We start from the raw sequence: 20,857 nt of genomic DNA, 5'->3' as shown, positions 1-20,857 counted from the left end.
CTGTGGGATGGGGTTCTACAGAATGAAAACAGAACATGTAAGAGATAGTCAGGAGGTACATGTGTGAGACAGAAGCAGGGATAATGTTTCATTGGCATTGCTTTTGTTGGTGGATCATTGACCTGATTCTAGTTCTTTCCCACGGATGCCAGCTGATCTGCGGAATCTTTCTTTTTGTTCCAGTTTGTTCCATCTCCAATCCAGTTGCTCTCCAAGCTGTGGCCAGAGGGAAGTGTAGTGCCCTTGAGCCCGGTGGTACATTCTTTCAGGCTTTTGTATCTTCTGCCTGACGGGAGACGGGAGAAGCGAGGCTGTCTGGGAGTGGGTGGAGTCTTTGGCTGTTTTACTGAGACAGCAGGAAGAGCAAACAGAGTCCATGGAGGGAAGCTGGTCTCTGTGATGTGTTGAGCTGAGTCTATAACTCTCTGCAGCTCCTTGTGGTCTTGAGCACAGCAGTTGCCGTACCAAGCTGTGACGCATTGGATTTGATGGTGTGCCTATAAAAGCTGGTGAGGGTCAAATTTCTTTAGTCTTATGAGGAACAGAAGTACTGGTGTGCTTATTTGGCCTTGGTGTCTACCTGGTTTGACCAGGACTGGCTATCAGTGACGCTCAGCCCTTTCAACCCAAAAAAGAGCTTGTGTACTTCCCTCCCTGCTGTGGAAAGCCTGTTGTCATGACACCGTGCCACTAAACTCTCTATCTCCTTCCTGTACTCTTCCTGCAGAAGATCGTGAACACAGCACAGCACATCACACAAACCAATCTTCCGTCTGTGGACTCACTTTACACCGCACGCTGTCGGAGCAGTTCTGCCAGGATAATCAAGGACACGACCCACCCAGCCAACACACTTTTCGTCCCTCTTCCCTCCGGGAGAAGGCTCAGGAGCTTGAAGACTCGTACAGCCAGATTTGGGAACAGCTTCTTTCCAACTGTGATAAGACTGCTGAACGGATCCTGACCCAGATCTGGGCCGTACCCTCCAAATATCTGGACCTGCCTCTCAGTTTTTTTGCACTACCTTACTTTCCCTTTTCTATTTATGTTTTATAATTTAAAATTTTTAATATTTACTATTGATTTATACTCCAGGGAACGCGAAGCGCAGAATCAAATATCGCTGTGATGATTGTACGCTCTAGTATCAACTGTTTGGCGACAATAAAGTATAAAGTAAAGAAGTCTGAATCAATTAGTACATGAGATATGGCCCACTGCGGAGGTGACATCTGCAAACTTGTAGACAGAGCTAGAGCAGAATCTAGCTACAGGTGTGAGTGTAACATAGAGGGCTGAGGACACACTCTTGTGGGGCACCAGGGTTGAGTAATTCTGTAGCAGAGATGTTGCTGCCTATCCTTACTGATTGTGGTCTGTTGGTCAGGAAATCAAGGATCCAGTTCCAAAGGGAGTTGATTCCCAGGTCGAGAAGTCTGAAGGTGAGCTTACTTGGAATTACAGCTCTGAAGATGAAACTGTAGTCAATGAACAATAGCTTAACATAGGTGTCATTACTGTCCAGGTGCTCCAAAGATGAGTGTAGGGCCAGGAATATGGTGTCTGTCATGGACCCAGTTCCTGCTGTAGGTGAATGCAGTGGGTTGAGGTTTTCTGGGGAGCTGGAGCTGATGTGTGCCAAAAGTTGAGGATCCAGTACATCACTTGTTAAATCTCACCAACTAGAAAAAGATCCATTATGCCTATTATCCAGCCAGTCTTCCATCCACATAAATGAGCTCATATTTTCAATTATAACAACTGATAGGCAACTTAACAAATGCCTTCAGGAAAGATAAGTATATTGAATCCACTGATTCCTATTTATCTACATCATGTGTGGCTTCTTCAAGGTACTCCAATAAATTGTTCAAAAATGATTTGATTTTCACAAAATTATGTTGCCTCGGTCTGACTACCTTAAGTTTTTTCTAAGTGTCTTGCAATACCACCTTCAAGGATAGCTGCTAACATTTTCACTTTGACAATCATTTAATATTTCAATGCACATGTGACAAATAAAGGTAATCTTTAATCTTTAGTTCTCCAGTACAATATTTTCACCTCTTCCTTTCTACTTTAGGAAGTCAATTAAAGAGACTGCAAAGCAAAAGAGCACCCTCCTCAGCTGTTTGGTTTAACAAATACAGTACATGGTTCTCAACTGCTCCTAACGCCATTTTTTTATTCTGAGGAATTGCTGGAGGATCTATGATTCCTTCCTTTTATTCAGGTTGGAGTGTGGAGATTGTTAGAGACACTGAAACGTGCAAGTGTTGGAGATTATAAACACAAGAGGTTCTGCAGATGAAGGAAATCTTGAGCAACATGCACAAAAATGCTGGAGGAAATCAGCAAGTCAGGAAGCATCTATGGAGGAGAATAAGGAGTCGATGTTTCAGGTCTTTATTGGTCTTGGCCTGAAACGTCAGTAGGTTATTTCCCCTCCACAGATGCTACCTGACTTGCTGAGTTCCTCCAGCAATTTGTGTGTGTTGATAAAGAGTTGGAGATTGTTGGAGGTCCGTCAGCTCCTGCTGGACTGGTTGTGGGTTGTGTTGTAACTAGTACAGCATATCCCACTGACACCCACAGGCTAATGGCAGGACCGAGTCCCTTCTGACTGTGAATGATGTGTGGACAAGAGATTCTCATTCGGAAAGGGAGGTGCATTTTTTACTATTCACTTCTTTAATTTCATGAAAAATATCATTATTTCCAATGACTTGCCTTTCCGCCCACCAAGTCTATGCTGTCCCATTCCTCTAATAATATTTCCCAGTAAATTACTCTCTGTTCCAATTTTACTGCCACTCATCTACACACCAAGGGCAATTTACAGTGGCCAGTTAAAACTTACCAGTCTGAACACCTTGGGTTGTGAGAGGAAACTGAAGCACCCAGAGGAAATCCACACGATCATGGGAAAAGCGTGCACACTCCACACTGACCGAGATTGAATCTGGGTTGCTGATTTGTAACCAGCGTGTTACAGCACCACCCTGCAGATTAAAAGAGAATCTGGCAGTAGCAGAGCGACAGAGGCCGAAGCCTTCATCTTGCCACTCAGCACAGCCAGCGGAGGCACTTACTTTCATGAACTGCCTTCTTCTCACAGCTGGGATCCCTTTCACCTGGGGATTGTTGGTCTCTTACCCAACAAGCAGGATGGACAAAGAGGCCAGGGGTCCCCGCACTCTCTCCTCAACCCTGCTGGTGCACAAACACTGAATTTTAAATGACCACCCCCTTATCTCATAACTTTGTGACAACAGCCGAGACTCATCCCGCTAGTGGAAACGTTTCAAAATCTACCTTGTCATGCCATGTAATAAAATCACTCCTCATCTTTCAAAACTGTAAAAGGTGTATTTCTAACTTTTATAAGCATGGGTGAAAGGACACTCTCTTATCCGAGGTAAATCTCTTCTGGACTGCCACAAATGCCTTTATATCCTCCCTTAAATAAGGGAATCAAAGCTGGTCACAGTACTGCAGGTGTGGCCTCAACAACACCCTGCACAATTATATAAATACTTCTCTGTTATTAAACTCCAGTCACCTGGTAATAAAGGTCAATATGTCAGTTGTCTTCTTAATTTCTTTCTGTATCTACATTCTAACTTTTTGGTGTTTCATTCAAGAGAACATCCCCATCTCTCTGTATTCTATTCATTTTTTGTCTCTGTCCATCTGGTCTACCTTACATTCCTCCTCTTAAAATTAACTTCACTTTGCCAAGATTTTGCCCACTCATTCAGCCTTTCTATATTCTGTTCTGGACCCCAGAAATCCTTATCACAGTTAATCTTCCAGTCATTTTCCGGTCACTAGCAACCCTAGATACATAACTCTCTGCCCTCTCCTCCAAGCTCAAATGGTTCAATTTAACATCAGAGAACGTATACAGTATACAACCTGAAATTCTTAACTCTTCACAGAGACATCCACAAAACAAGAAACGCTAAAGAATGAATGATAGCAACATCAGAACCCCAAAGAACCCCCCAACTTTCCTCGCACAAGCAAAAGCATCGACCCACCCCTCCCCTCCCCCCATTTGCACCAGCAGAAACACCGACCCCCCCCCCACCCACCCCCACATCATGCAAGCAATAGCAAAAGTCATTAATAAGGATAGTAAATCACTGAGGTTAAGTAACTGATCCTTGGGACAATCAACGACTTACATCTTTCGTATCTGAAGAAGACCTATTGATTCCAGTCTTAGTGTTCTATGTTGTAATCAATTTTCAATTAATGTTAACACACATCCTCCAAAGTCCAGGCTTTCTTGTGACATATTATTGAATGCTTTCTGGAAATCCAAATATATTACATCTACAGGTTGCCCTCTATTGACCCTGTGTATTATATCCTCTTAGAATTCTAGCAAATTTGTCAAACATGTTTGCTTTTATAAACCATGTTAACTTGGCTTGATTGTTCTCTAAATGACTCACCTTTTCTTTCTTGATTATAGATTTCAGCATCTTGCCAACAGTGTGTAGCACTGTGGACTGTGGCTAGTTAATGTGATAGTGATGTTAAAAAGAGAGGAATAGAACATTTGAGGAAACTAGTTTAACATTGTTGGTTGGAAACATTATGGAACCTCTACAGAGAAAGGACTTTGAAAATAGCAAGAAGTGAAAAAATATAAAAATGAATGAAAGGAAAGTTTTGCTTAATTAATCTCTGAGAAGATCAGATTAATTTAAAGAGTGGTAAATGTGTAATTTACCTAGAATCCAAAGGAGTTTGATAAGGCAAAGCCTTTGACAAGATACATAGAAACATACATAGAAAACCTACAGCACAATACAGACCCTTCGGCCCACAGAGTTGTGCCGAACATGTCCCTACCTTAGAAATTACTAGGCTTACCTAAAGCCCTCTATTTTACTAAGCTCTATGTACCTATCTAAAAGTCTCTTAAAAGACTCTTTCTTACCTGCCTCCACCACCGTTGCCGGCAGCCCATTCCACGCACTCACCGCTCTCTGAGTAAAAAGCTTACCCCTGAAATCTCCTCTGTACCTACTCTCAAGCACCTTAAACCTGTATCCTCTTGTGGCAACCATTTCAGCCCTGGGAAAAAGCCTCTGACTACCCACATGATTAATGTCTCTCATCATCTTATACACCTCTATCAAGTCACCTCTCATCCTCCATCGCTCCAAGGAGAAAAGTCCGAGTTCACTCAACCTATTCTCAGAAGGCATGCTCCCCAATCCAGGCAACATCCTTGTAAATCTCCTCTGCACCCTTTCTATGGCTTCCACATCCTTCCTGTAGTGAGGCAACCAGAACTGAGCACAGTACTCCAAGTATGGTCTGACCAGGGTCCTATGTAGCTGCAACATTACCTCTCAGCAATTGAATTCCATGATTGATGAAGACCAATACACCGTATGCCTTCTTAACCACAGAGTCAACCTGCACAGCTGCTTTGATTGTCCTATGGACTTGGACCCCAAGATCCCTCTGATCCTCCACACTGCCAAGAATTTACCATTAATACTATATTCTGCCATCATATTTGACCTACCAAAATGAACCACTTCACACTTCTCTGGGTTGAACTCCATCTGCCACTTCTCAGCCCAGTTTTGCATCCTATCAATGTCCCGTTGTAATCTCTGACAGCTCTCCACACTATCCAAAACACCTCCAACCTTTGTGTCAACAGAAAACTTACTAACCCACCCCTCCACTTCCTCATCCAGGTCATTAAAAAAAATCATGAAGAGTAAGGGTCCCAGAACAGATCCCTGAGGCACTCCGCTGGTGACCGACCCCCATGCAGAATATGACCCGTCTACAACCACTCTTTGCCTTCTGTGGGCAAGCCAGTTCTGGATCCACAAAGCAATGTCCCCTTGGATCCCATGCCTCTTTACTTTCTCATAAGCCTTGCATGGGGTACCTTATCAAATGCTTTGCTGAAATCCATATACACTAAATCTACTGCTCTTCCTTCATCAATGTGTTTAGTCACATCCTCAAAAAGTTCAGTCGGGCTCATAAGGCATGACCTGCCCTTGACAAAGCCATGCTGACTACTCCTAATCATATTATACCTCTCCAAATGTTGATAAATCCTGCCTCTCAGGATCTTCTCCATCAACTTACCAACCACTGAGGTAAGACTCACTGGTCTATAATTTCCCGGGCTATCTCTACTCCTATCTCTTTCTTGAATAAAGGAACAACATCCGCAACCCTCCAATCCTCTGGAACCTCTCCCGTCCCCATTGATGATGCAAAGATCATTGCCAGAGGCTCAGCAATCTCCTCCCTCGCCTCCCACAGTAGCCTGGGGTACATCTCATCTGGTCCCGGCGACTAATCCAACTTGATGCTTTCCAAAAGCTCCAGCATATCCTCTTTCTTAATATCTACATGCTCAAGCTTTTTAGTCTGCTGCAAGTCATCACTACAATCACCAAGATCCTTTTCCATAGTGAATACTGAAGTAAAGTATTCATTAAGTACCTCTACTATTTCCTCCGGTTCCATTCACAGTTTCCCACTGTCACACTTGATAGGTCCTATTCTTTCACGCCTTATCCTCCTGCTCTTCACATACTTGTAGAATGCCTTGGGGTTTTCCTTAATCCTGCCCGCCAAGGCCTTCTCATGGCCCCTTCTGGCTCTCCTAATTTCCTTCTTAAGCTCCTTCCTATTAGCCTTATAATCTTCTAGATCTCTAACATTACCTAGCTCCCTGAACCTTTTGTAAGCTTTTCTTTTCTTTTTGACTAGATTTATTACAGCCTTTGTACACCACGGTTCTTGTACCCTGCTATAACCTCCCTGTCTCATTGGAACGTACCTATGCAGAACTCCACACGAATATCCCCTGAATATTTGCCACATTTCTTCTGTACTTTTCCCTGAGTATATCTGTTTCCAATTTAAGCCTCTAATTTCCTGCCTCATAGCCTCATAATTCCCCTTACTCCAATTAAACGCTTTTCTAACTTGTCTGTTCCTATCTCTCTCCAATGCTATTGTAAAGGAGATAGAATTATGATCACTATCTCCAAAGTGCTCTCCCACTGAGAGATCTGACACCTGACCAAGTTCATTTCCCAATACCACATCAAGTACAGCTTCTCCTCTTGTAGGCTTACCTACATATTGTGTCAAGAAACCCTCCTGAACGCACCTAACAAACTCCACCCCACCTAAACCCCTTGGTCTAGGGAGATGCCAATCGATATTTGGGAAATTAAAATCTTCCATCATGACAACTCTGTTATTATTACACCTTTCCAGGATCTGTTTCCCTATCTGCTCCTCGATATCCCTGTTACTATTGGGCGGCCTATAAAAAACACCCTGTAAAGTTATTGACCCCTGTCTTGTTATATGTTAGATTAATGAATACTAGTGTAATGCCCTAGTTCATATTTTTTACGGTTATGCTGTTCTGTATTTTATTTTGTGCTGTTCTGTGAGAGCTGCTTGTTTTCTGCTTATGTCTGGGTTACTGTTGAAGATGAGAGATAGGAGAATTGTGTGCCATCCAATTAGGATGGTTGGATCAAGCGGAGATATTTCTGTTGAGGGACACTAAGGTTGGGCTTGGGGCTTTTTGTTGGAGGGAGATGAAGCGAGAAGATGCAGGAGGGAAGAGGTCGTAGGATTTGGCCCAGAGCAGGGCCGTGATTCAACGAAGCCTGGGGTGATCGATGGAGGATTGGAGACAGTGAAACTGTGAGCTCCAACTTGTACACATTAGACTGTTTGATTAAAATGGGCCCTTTTATGTTCTTTATTTAATCAAATTAAGAATTATAAAGCTAAATCTTTTAATTGTATGCATTATATTATCTGTTATTTTGTGGCACTCATTTGTAACAGGGTAACGAATTACACAGCAACCACACAAACAGGGGGTTTTGGGGTGGGCTTGCACCTCAGTCTCACATGTTTGCCGGGGCTGGAGTTGGGCTTCCCTAGACTTACACAGCAAAGGAAACCAGAGTGTTTCACTAAGGATATGAGGACAGAATGGACAAGGTAGGAAGGAGGAAGAGGGTAGAGATAAAGTCCTAAGGTGATGAAGCTGAACGTACTAGGATCAGTGCAGCAACTCCTGTAATTCCCAGCTGAAGTTAGCAATTTGGAATGGCCTAATTTGGAGGTGAATTGAAGTTGTCTGCCTTTATAGACAGACAAAGAGGCTGCTGATAGTGGAACCCAGAGCAAAAACAAACGAAACTGCTGCAGGAACTTCTAGTGGACATTCCAGAAGAAGGCTCTCAACTCAACAACTTGACTATGCATTTCCCTCTGTGGATGTTGTCTGACCTCCTGAGTTCTTCCAGAAATTTTTTTTGATTTTTGGCGTCTGTCTGTCTTTACCATTGTTATTTGGCAATTTCTCTATTTGTAGGTGATGGCAAGTCTAAAAAAAAGTTGAAAGAGGAACACATTAGAAGAATACAGCTAACATAACTGCAGACTGAGCATTAAGCTAGCAAATGAGGTTTAACAGGAGTAAGTGTGAGGTATTACAGCTTGGTAAGAAAATTAGACATGTCACTTGATACTTACAAAATAAGATTCTGTATGATATAAAAGAGCAAATGGATCTGGACATACATATCTACGAATCAATAAAATAGCAGTGCTGCTGAATAAGGTTATTAAAATGAAACTCAGCACTGGAGTTTTCTTAGAGGGACAGAATTGAAATGCAGAAGTTATTAAACATACACCAAGTTGGTTAGAAGTCAGGTTGCAAATGAAATGTGCAAGGATTTGAGGGGGGTTTCCTACCTTGAAACACTGAGTAGTTCTCCAGTGCTCCTGCGAGATCCATGGGTCAATGCTGTGAATGTGACCAGGTTGATGATTTACAGGAGGAACAGTTACCCCATCTTGTCCTGAGATCTGCAGGTCACTGTATGACCCCAAGACACATCTCCTTAGGAAATGGAGTGACAGTGCCCTGGCAAACCACCAATAAAGCAGCTGCTCTTCTGATGATAATAGATAGCAGGATTCAGTTTGTGTGTTTTTGTTTTAGAGATATAGTGCAGAACAGGCCCTTCTGAGCCATGCCGCCAGCAACCCACTGATTTAACCCTAGACCAATCACAGGACAACTTACAACAGGGGTGGCCAACCTTTTACATTCTATGCATCAATTTTTTCACGCACGAGTTCTATATTAACATATTTTTACAAGAATTGAATGGGGGTACAAGAGCTGTATGGCGCATCTGAACTCGTAAGTGAGAAAACTGACGCATGGAATGTAAAAGGTTGGCCACCCCTGATTTACAATGACCAATTAACTGGTAATTCTCTGGATTGCAGAAGGAAACGAGAGCACCTGGAGGTAACTCACACGCACACAGAGGAAAGTTTAAAAGGAGCAACTAACAATCTGCTGGAGGAACCCAGTGGGTTGAGCAGAATGTGTTGGGAGAAAGGAATTGCTTATGCTCCAGATCAAAACTGTGCATCAGTTCTGAGTTCCTCCACAGATTGTTCGTTGCTCAGATTCCAGTATCTCCAGCCTCGTGTGTCTCCAAAGGATAAAAGGTTTGGGATAGCTCATCAGGACAGACAGATGGGGAAGATAGACAAGGAAAGATAGCATGGGACAGGCAACACTGGATAAACCATGGCACTTCCAGAGATCAGGGCAGACAGACCAGAGCAAAGGTAGATAGATGGTATAGCATCGCTGGATAGAGAGACAGGGACTGACAATAAGATGCCTTTGGACAGGCAGAAACATCATGAGAAACGTAAGAAAGATGTATTATGAATACTGTAAGGTACAGACTGTAAAGGACAGACAGCAGGGGGCAGACTGCATAGGACTGACAGTGTCAAACATCACAGTGCGTGTGTCAGACTGGGAAAGAAAACACAGGACAAGAAACAAGCAACAGATAGCATGACTCAGGCAGCACAGGTAGACAAGCGAAACAGACAGACAGGGACAGACACCACAGGATTTACAGGAGGCGTTGAGACAACAATAAGTGGGCCTACTGGAACTGACAGAACCAATATACCCACTGAGCAAACTGGAACAGGACAGCCAAATAAGACGGAAGAGCACAGAAGAGTTAGACTGTGACACACTGCAAGATATAGATCACAGGGAGCAAATGGCCTGGGAGAGACTGTAAGGACTGTGAGACAGAGAGCAGCAGACAGATACACTTGGAAAGACAACAAGCGATAGACAGCATGGAGCAGTCTGACTGGGTAAACTGGTAATGACAAAACAGATAAAACAGGACAGACAGATGGAGAAAAAAGAAGTTGCAACATTGAAATCTTGAAAAAGAAGCAATAAATAGTGAAAATGTCCAGCAGTTCAGGCAGCATCTAAGGAGCAAGAAGCAGAATTAATCAGCTCAATGATCCTTTATTGTAACTGAAAAAATGATAAATAAGAGGATTTGACTTTAAGAAAACAAGCTTGTGTAAGATATAAAGAAGAACAGGGTTGAATGGAATGGGTGGGACATCTGGAACAGGATGAAGACCAAAGCTGACCAGGACACAATGCTTTCAGATTGGTCTAGTTAGTAGATGATTGAGGCTCATTAGACAGAGAATACAGAGGGAGACGAAGCAAGTGGGGGAAACTGAAACATAGAAGAATTATGCAAGTACCCAAGTGAGGTCACACCTATGGAGAGACAAAGCCTGAATTAAAGTTACAAGCAGATGTCTACCAACAGAATTGTCCAGTTCTGACAATAACAGGGAAGACTTTTTGAATTCAATACAGGGTCTGAGGACTGCAATGTGCCTCGGCAGAAGATGTTCCTTGAGTTTACATCAGGTTTTATTGGAAAAGAGCAGGAAGCCAGATATAGAGGTCAGAATGCGAGTGGGATGGAGAATTAAAATGATAAGCTGGACAACAGGGCAGATGCAAAGAACAGTCAGGCTTGACCCACAGCACAATGCAAATAAACTGGGAGAAATAGCACAGGACACAAACTGGAAGAGTCAGGACAGGACAGGTAGTGTGAGAATGTTTGGTAGGGCCAACCTGAACCCAATAGTACAAAACAGCAGAGGTCGTTGATAGGGGGCTTTGGCAGGACACAGTTGTCATAGTCATACTTTATTGATCCCGGGGGAAATTGGTTAAGTTGAGAAGGCTCAGTAAGCATATTAGGCCTGAGATAGACAGGAGCCAACCAGTATAAATCAGTTAGAAATATATCTACCCCATAGGGACTTTTGATATGCTTATTGGGCAGATAACTCTCCATTCCACCCTGACAGTTCCCAAGCAGATTTGAGAGAATTTGTAATCATCTATTCCTTGTTCGCAATGTGACCGACTGATTTTGTTCCTGCCCGCCACCTTGAGAGTTTTAGAGGTCCATTGATGTGTGAATGAAAATCATTCATTCTGAAGGGAAGGAAAATGAACTTATTCACTGCACTGCAGGTCAGGCTGGGAGGTGGGGATAATTATCTGGACAAAAAGCTCATTCATTTACAGCTTAAGTCATTTCAATTCAGGGAAAATTTCTTTATTGTTTAATTTGCCCGTTCAGCGGAGGACATCCATCCTTGCATGTTTTGACAATGTCATCACTTTCTGAGCAGCTTCTCATAATTCTACAGCTGGACTGTGCTTTGCTGAGTCAGTTTGACTTCAACCACAACCAGAAAGGTGAATCCTTCCTTTCTTTATCTCCTTTTATATCAGCAGGATGACCCAAGGTGCCTTGTGGCTGGTGAAATGCAGGAAATGTCACACAGCAAACTCCCACAAAGGTCAGTGTGATAATGACCAAGTGATCTGCTACAGGAATGTTGACTAAAGGATAGATTATGGTCTGCTTATGAGAATGCAGGGTGACTTGGACAGGCTGGGTGAGTGGGCAGATGAATGGCAGATGCAGTTTAATGTGGATAAATGTGAGGTTATCCACTTTGGTGGTAAGAACAGGAAGGGAGATTATTATCTAAATGGAGTCAAGTTAGGAAAAGGGGAAGTACAATGAGATCTAGGTGTTCTTGTACATCAGTCGCTGAAAGCAATCATGCAAGTACAGCAGGCAGTGAAGAAAGCTAATGACATGCTGGCCTTCATAACAAGGGGAATTGAGTATAAGAGCAAAGAGGTCCTTCTGCAGCTGTACAGGGCCCTGGTGAGACCACACCTGGAGTATTGTGTGCAGTTTTGGTCTCCAAATTTGAGGAAGGACATTCTTGCTATTGAGGAAGTACAGCGTAGGTTCACAAGGTTAATTCCCGGGATGGCGGGACTGTCATATGTTGAAAGATTGGAGCGACTGGGCTTGTATACTCTGGATTTTGAAGGCTGAGAGGGGTTCTTATTGAAACATATAGGATTATTAAGGGATTGGACACGCTGGAGGCAGGAAGCATGTTCCCGCTGATGGGTGAGTCCAGAACCAGAGGCCACAGTTTAAGAATAAGGGGTAGGCCATTTAGAACGGAGTTGAGGAAAAACTTTTTCACTCAGAGAGTGGTGGATATATGGAATGCTCTGCCGCAGAAGGCTGTGGAGGCCAAGTCTCTGGATGCTTTCAAGAAAGAGATGAATAGAGCTCCTAAAGATAGCGGAATCAAAGGTTATGGGGATAAGGCAGGAACTGGATACTGATTGTGGATGATCAGCCATGATCACAGTGAATGGCGGTGCTGGCTTGAAGGGCCGAATGGCCTACTCCTGCACCTATTGTCTATTGCGTCACAACCGTGCTGTCCACCTGACAGCAGGGAGGCTCTTCTATCTATGGAAAGCTTCAGGTCGCTCAGGGCAACATTCCCTCAGTGAGGCCAATCCAGGTTACATGCTCAATCCCTGATTCAGAGGCCAGGGTGCTCCTACTAAGCCAAGTTAGATTGCTCAGTCTGGTGCCTCTTTAATACCGGCCCCTCAACAGGAACACTATTGCTGTTGGGTTAAATAAAAACCTGCAGAATCGAAAGATGATATGTCAAATATCTAAATGCCTGCTCTTCAATTCTCTTCCGATACTAATCTCGCTCTCTTAGATTGATGTTAGAAGTCAGGTTCCACACCATTCATTTCCAGTAGTGAATCACCTTAATTCTGGGCTACCTGGTTAAGTGTCAGCAAAGGAGACACAATTCTGAAGGAATGCAGGAACCTTCCAAAACCTTCAGGCACCAACCTGTTTCGCTGACTTGTCGGGTGATATCCTCACTAGAATAACCAATGTTCAGACCCTCTATCAGTACACAGTCTTCTCAGTTTTCATGGATTTAACTTGGAGCTGAGGTCCAAGGTTCCGCAAGCAGACTTCACGGTGGAAGATGTGCCTTCACAGGAGGACCTTTAGGTCATCTGTTGGGTTAAGCATGCTGACACAGTGTATGAAACTTTCCAAGGACACAGCTTAAGCAGTTGGGTTGCTTTCAATTATTTATTTAAGACAACAAGCAACGGGAAAGCCATATTTTCAAAATATAACCAGAAGTTTTCAACAGGGAAAGACCCTGGAACAGAGATATCAGTACATATCAATTTCTTACAATCAGTTGCAAGAAAAATGAAAGAAAATCAAAGAGCATATTCAAACCGAAAACAGTAATTGCCAATTGGCGATCCTCAGAGTGAGAAAGAATCCGAACAGTGTATTAACAGAGCCCTTCCACAGACTGTATTACAGCCACATGATTGTCATTGTGCTCCAGTACCTCTCTGATACTAGAATTTTTTTTAAAAAATGGGGAAAGCAGAAGGTTGCATTCATGCATTGTCAATGACTGGGTTTGTGTAGCTGGTAACACAATGGTCTCCATCCTCTGCTGGACCTGCAGTGTGCTGGGTTTTACCAGTAGCCCCACCACCCAGCTAAGATCCAACCACTGATGGATAAGCATTGTAAACACAGACCCAGTCACAGCAATAAACCTCAGTGTTCCTGCAACTGGTCCACTGAGGTATCCTGCCAAGGTTCTTTGCAGGAATGGGGGAGTGGAGATGGGAGGCAAAGTTGGGATCATACATATCGCTGATGCTTCTGCAAAGAGGAATCACCAAAAGCAAAGACTTAGAAGAGATTTTGTCAGGTCCATTATTAACAAACAACTTTGAATGAAAATTAATAACTGAAACATCTACAGCAAGCAATTACAAAACAGTGGAGATATAGAAAGGTTTCCTTGCAACCCAGGTAAAGGGTGATGCGCCATTGTCTACTGTGATAGAAAATACAGATAAAGAAGATTTAGCCCTAGGAATCTGGCTGTGCTTTGTTTAGTGAATCACCTTCACTGTCACTGCCATCAGTGGTAAATTCAAGAGAGCTCCTGAAGTTCTAGAGTGTTGCTATCAACATGGAGGTTAATTGTCACTTTTTACAGAGGCTTCAAGCATCCAATCAGGTAACTTGAATTATCGGCAATCTAGCCTGACCCCTGCGCAGTTGCTCAGTCAAACACAAGTAGGAGAGTTCAGCTGCTCTTTCTCTTCAGCTGAGTGGGCTCATGTTCCAACCAACTCTGCAATCTGGGCACAACAGTTTGAGAGGTTGCAACAACCAAGGTTTGCCAGCCCCGATCTCACGTGCACCTGTCTTATCGTATGCCAGTCCAATCTCTGCCTTTCAGATCCGAATGTGAAAAGTGCTGGAAAAATAAAAGGCCACAGAATAAGAAGACTGGATTTTAAATCACTACAATTCATGTATTAATAAATAGTTTTCACTCCAAATTATAAAGCCATAAAATCAGATAGTCACAGCATGGAAACAGGTCCTTTGGCTCCTCATTCCAGTCTAAACTAATCCCATTTGCACACATTTGGCCCATATCCCTCTCAACCTGTCCTATCTGTGTACATGTTTTAAATGTTGTCAATGTATCTGCCTCAACCGCTTGCCTTTGCAGCTGATTCCATACATGGGCCACCCTCTGGGTGAAAGTGCTGCTGCTCAGTTTCCTCTTCCCTCTCACCTTAAACCTACGTCCGCTAGTTCTTGGTTCTCCAATCCTGGGAAACAAGGCTGTGTACATTGCAATTCTTCAAGGGGAAGGGGGTTATCATGTTTGGAATTGGCGTATTGTCTCAGTCGCTCTTCGTGTGATTGCAAGTCCCTGTTGGGCATTGGTAATATAGAATGCTGCAAGTCTGGTTCACTGGTTCCTTGGTGGGAATAACACCAGGGAGCTGCCTGACCTCCGTTGTGACGCAGACTAGGCCTCGTGCTTTGGTGTCGCATGTTGCAGCCACCCAGGAGAGGTGACGTACAAGGCGATACGGTGCAGCGTCCATGCTGGATTGGGGGCAGGCCCCTCCCTTCAGTGCTCTCCTCCAGTGTTTGCTCAGTAGGACTGAATGTGTCCGTGGACTTTTGGGATTGTTCTTGTCGACAACTCAGGGACTTAGACTATATTATATAATTTTGTCTGACTATATGTTTACCGCTATCTTACATGTGCTTTGTAAATCTGTATGACTGTTGGTCCTGTGCTTTACACTGTGGCCCCAAGGTAACGCTGTTTCGTTTGGCTGTATTCATGGGTATTCATGTATGGTTGAATGACAATTAAACTTCAACTTGAACTTGATATTTACAAGGCCGGTTCTAAAAAATATAAAGAATAAAACTTCTGCACTGTTACACTTGATAAGTTTAATGTATCCCCCAAATGCTTCAGAACTATGAAACTCGGTGTAGTTGGGGCTGAAATGCAGCAAGTGGAAGCACAACTCCCCAGAAACACACATCTCATACAGACTGGAAAAATCAAGCATTATAATCATTGGAAATTGAGGACTAGTTCACAGGCTGTGGATATTGCTGACTCCTGAACAGTGACTCCAGAGGACAAGTGAGGCAATCACACTGGTGGGCCTGGAGTCACATACAGCCCAGGATCACAGCTTTCAGAATAGAGAGAATGTCTCTTTAGAATGGAGATGAGGAGGAATTTCTTTAGCCAGAGGGTGGTCAATCTATGGAATTCATTGCCACACAAGGCTGTGGAGGCCAGGTCTTTGAGTATATTTAAGGCAGAGATTGATAGATTCTTGATTAGTCAGGGCATGAAGGGATACGGGGGAAAGGCAGGAGAATAGGGCTGAGAGGGAAAATGGATCAGCCGTGATGAAATGCTGGAGCAGACTCGATGGGCCAAATGGCCTAATTCTGCTCTGATATCTTATAGTGTTCTGGTTTCCCTCTCTAAAGGGCATTAGTGAATGAGATGGGTATTAATAATACCAGTAATGCACACTTACTATTGGCAATAACAGTAATTTAGTCCAATATTATTCAACCACTTGAATTTACATTCTGTAAGTTAATCATAATTAACTGGAACCTAATATGGAAAAAAAAGGGCTGGTTCCCATTTCTATTTTAAATGGTCTCCTCCAGACCTCTTCAAGCATTTGGCAAGCCACAGAAAGTTGTAAAATCAGTCAGTTCCATCTTGGGTACCAGCCTCCATAGTATCCAAGACATCTTCAAGGAGCGGTGCCTCAGAAAGGTGGCATCCATTATTACGGACCCTAATCACCCAGGACATGCCCTCTTCTCATTGTTACTGTCAGGAAGGAGGAGCAGACGCCTAAAGGCACACACTCAGCTTTTTGAGAACAGCTTCTTCCCCTCTGCTCTCTGATTTCTGAATGGACATTGAACCCATGAACATTACCTCACTTTTTTTTATGTTATTTCTATTTTTGAACTATTTTTAATCTAACTATTTCATATACATACTTACTGTAATTGATTTACTTATTGTTTTTCCTTCCATATTATCATGTTTTGCATTGAACTGCTGCTGCTAAGTTAACAAATTCCACGACACATGCCGGTGATAATAAAACTGATTCTGAGATAAGTATCCCTCTGTGATACTTGCATAACTACTAATTACATTCCTCCCTTTGGAGAAGCGTCACTGGCATAATACAAGTGGCCTCTCCTGTATTTTTCTTCACTTCAGCTTTAATGGAACTGTTGCCATCAATTTTGAAAGTGAAATGGGTCTCCATCTCAATGGTAGTGGCACTGCCTGTGAGGCTGGAAGACGAGGTTCCCTCTCCTATCCCAGGCAATATGCAGTGAATGGAGATCTTGAATTCTGAATCAGTGCCTAGAGAGACAAGGGGTGCAAATTCCCTCCCTTTTCCCAGCACACCTGCCACCACCACCTCATACACTGCTGGTTGGTGAAAACTGATAAGGCCCTCTGTCAAATGTCGTTAAATCAGCTGGTAAAGAAATTTGGCATGTCACTGTCGATTTTTACCAATTTTTATTGCTGTATTTTGATTTTTATAGAAAGCATTTGTCTGGGCGCATCACAGCTTGGTACAGCAACCGCTCCACACAGGACTGCAGGAAACTGCAGAGTTGTGGACACAGCTCAGCATATCAAAGGAACCAGCCTCCCCCTCCATGGACTCTGTCTTTAATTCTCGCTGCCTCTGTAAAACAACCAGCAGAATCAAAGACCCCACCTACTCCAGAAATCCTCTCTTTCTCCCCTCTCCCATCAGGCAGAAGATACAAAAGTCTGAAAGCACATACCACCAGGCTCAATGACAGTTTCTGTCTTACTGTTATCAGACTTTTGAGTGGACCTCTTGTATGATAAGATGAACTCTTGGCCTCACAATCTATCTTGCTACGATCTTGCATTTTATCATTTACCCACACTGCACTTTTTCAGTAGTTTTTACACTTTATTCTGCTTTGTTGTTGTTTTACCTTATTCTAGCTCAATACCCTGTGTAATAATTTAATCTGTATAAACAGTATGAAAGACAAGCTTTTTACTGTATCTTCAGCATTCAACATTATCATCCCCACAAAACTCATCACTAAGTTTTAAGACCTAGGTCTCAATACCTCCCTGTGCAACTGGATCCTCGATTTCCTCACTTGCAGACCCCAGTCAGATGGATTGGCAACAACATCTCCTCCACAGTCTCCATCAGCACATTTACAAGGAGTGCTGCCACAGGAAAGCAGCATCCATCATCAAGGGCCCTCGCTATTGAGGCCAAGCTCTCTTCTCACTACCACCACTGGGCAGGAGCTACAGAAGTTTTAAGTTCCACACCATCAAGTTCAGAAACTGTTACTGATTACCCTACAATCACCAGGCTCCTGAACCAGTGTGGATGACTTCACTCACCCCAACAATGAACTGACTCCACAACCTACAGACTCACTTTCAAGGACTCCACAACTCATGTTCTCAGTGTTATTTATTTACTGTTAAAATTTATCATTAGCACAGTGTGTCCCCTTCTGCACATTGGATGTTTGTCATGAATACCTTTGTGGTTCTTTGTTTTCTTGTGGATGTCAGCTAGAAAATGAATCTCAGGTAATATATGGTGACACAGTGTAGACATAGTTTCATTAGAAATTTAGTTTGAACTTGATACACATGACAATATAAACCAATACCAATGCTACAGTTTGGGCTGTGGAAAGAGAGCTCAGACAGACTGTTATACAGCTGGTGAACCTTACATTATGCGTCTGCAGAGAGTGCACAGATACGGGGAAAAACACTACAGTAATGTTGACCAGTCCTTGACAGTGGATCTAGTACAAAGCAATTAGGGGCAGGGATTAGCATCAATTTGTAAAGTGATTTACAAAGCAATCTCCTACAGGAGTAATACACACAAAATGCTGGAGGATCTCAGCAGGCCAGGCAGCATCTGTGGAAAAAAAGCAGAGTCAACAATTCGGGCTGAAACCCTCTGGCAGGATTGGAGAAAAAAAGGTGAGGAGTAGATTTGAAAGGTGGGGGGGAGATGCACCAGAGGGAAGTGATGGGCAGGCAAGGAGATAACATGAGAGAGGGAAAAGGGGATGGGAAATGGTGAAGGGGGTGGGGGAAGGCATTTCTGGAAGTTTGAGAAATCAATGTTCATGCCATCAGGTTGGAGGCTACCCAAAAGGAGTATAAGGTGTTGTTCCTCCAACCTAAGGGTGGCCTTATCACAACAGTGGAGGCCATGAATTGACATACCGGAATAGGAATGGGAAGTGGAATTAAAATAGGTGTCCACTGCGAGATCCCGCTTGTTCTGGCAGACAGAATGCAGGTGTTTGGCGAAGCGGTCTCCCAACCTATGTTGAGTCTCACCGATATACAGGAGGCCACACTGAGATCACCAAACACAGTATATGACCGCAACAGATCCACAAGTGAAATATCACCTTACCTGGAAGGACTATTTAGGGCCCTGAATGGTAGCGAGGGAGGAGGTTTAGGGGCAGGTGCAGCACTTGTTCCGCTTGCAAGGTTAAGTGCCAGGAGGGAGATCAGTGGGGAGGGATGAATGGGGGGGGAGGGAAAAATGTGTTTGGTGGTGGAATCCATTTGGGGGTGGCAGAAGTTTCGGAGAATTATGTGCTGGGCGTGGAGGCTGGTGGGGTGGTAGGTGAGGACAAGAGGAACCCTATCCTTGGTAGGGTGGCGGGAGGATGGAATAAGAGCAGACGTATGTGAAACGGAAGAGATACAGTTGATGGAGACGTTGATGGTGGAGGAAGGGAAGCCCCTTTCTTTGAAAGAGGAGGGCCTCTCCTTTGTTCAGGGATGAAAAGCCTCATCCTGAGAGCAGATGCGGCAGAGACAGAGGAATTAAGAGAAGGGGATGACGTTTTTACAAGTAGCAAGGTGGGACGAGGTATAGTCCAGGTAGCTGTGAGAGTCTGCGGGTTTATAATAGACATCGGTGGATAAGCTGTCTCTGGAGATAGAGACAGTGAGATCGAGAAAGGGAAAGGGAGGTGTCAGAAATGGACCAAGTGATTTTGAGGGCAGGGTGGAAGTTGAAGGCAAAGTGAATGAAATTGATGAGTTCAGCAGCACCAATGCAGTCGTCGATGTAGCATAGGAAAAGTGCAGGACAGTCACCAATGCAGGCTTGGAACGTAGCCGACAAACAGGCAAACATAGCTGGGACCCATGCAAGTGCCCAAGGCTACCGCTTTTGTTTGAAGGAAGTGGGAGGGGCCAAAGGAGAAATTATTTAGAGTAAGGACAAGTTCTTCTAGGCAGAGGAGAGTGGTGGTGGAGGGAAATTGGTTGGGTCTAGTGCCCAGAAAGAAACAGAGAGCTTTGAGGCCTTCCCAGTGGGGGGGTGGGTAGAGTGGAGGTGTTTAGGGACTGGCCATCCATGGTACATTTGTAAAAATAAGATGATGGGGACAGGGAACCTGAAATCCTTGAAAAGATCAAGAGCGTGTAAGGAGCCACCGATGTAGGTGGGAAGGGACTGAACCGGGGGAACAAAACAGAGTCGAGGTATGCCCATATGAGTTCCATGGGGCAGGAACAAGCTGAAACAATGGATCTGGACGAGCAGATTTGTGGATTTTGGGTAGGAGGTAGAAATGGGAGGTGTGGGATGCGGGATCTATGAGGCTGGAGGCAATGGATGGGAGATCCCCAGAATCAATAGGTTGGTGATGGTGTGGGAGTTAATGGCCCTTAGTGGGATCCTGTTTGAGGGGTAAGTAAGAGGAGGTGTCTGAGAGTTAGCGCTGGGCCTTGGCAAGGTAGAGGTCAGTACGCCAGACTAGTACAGCACCTCCCCTATCTGCAGGTTTGATGGTGAAGTTAGGATTAGTGCGGTGCGAGTGGAGAGCCGAGTGTTTGGAAGGAGGGAGGCTGGAATTGGAGAGAGGAGTGTTAAAGTCTAGACAGTTAATGTCCCATCGGAGGTTGGCAATGAAAAGGTCCAGAGCAGGCAGAAGACCAAGGTGGGGTGTCCAGGAAGAGGAGGAGGGTTGAAGATGGGAAAAGGGGTCATTGGTGCAGGGTGGGGGTCCTTGTCAAAGATATAGGCTCGTAAACGGAGGCGGTGGAA

At 43.9% G+C, this 20,857-nt stretch overlaps 1 protein-coding gene across 2 annotated transcripts in view; it reads right to left on the bottom strand.

The window, feature by feature from the left end:
• Window positions 1-13,450: 13,450 nt before the first annotated feature.
• cib2 (calcium and integrin binding family member 2) overlaps window positions 13,451-20,857 on the bottom strand; it is a 110,409-nt gene continuing 103,002 nt past the window's right edge. For both annotated transcript variants that reach the window (XM_063070250.1, XM_063070251.1), the window contains one exon: window positions 13,451-14,631. In XM_063070250.1, coding sequence (XP_062926320.1) covers window positions 14,610-14,631 — 22 coding nt within the window. In that variant the 3' untranslated portion in view covers window positions 13,451-14,609. The remainder of the gene's footprint in view (window positions 14,632-20,857) is intronic.

The sequence above is a fragment of the Mobula hypostoma genome, chromosome 18, assembly GCF_963921235.1.
Source record: "Mobula hypostoma chromosome 18, sMobHyp1.1, whole genome shotgun sequence".
In the NCBI taxonomy this organism is placed as follows: domain Eukaryota; kingdom Metazoa; phylum Chordata; class Chondrichthyes; order Myliobatiformes; family Myliobatidae; genus Mobula; species Mobula hypostoma.
The sequence above is the reverse complement of the archived record's forward strand: the minus strand, read 5'-3'. Positions and strand labels throughout refer to the sequence as shown.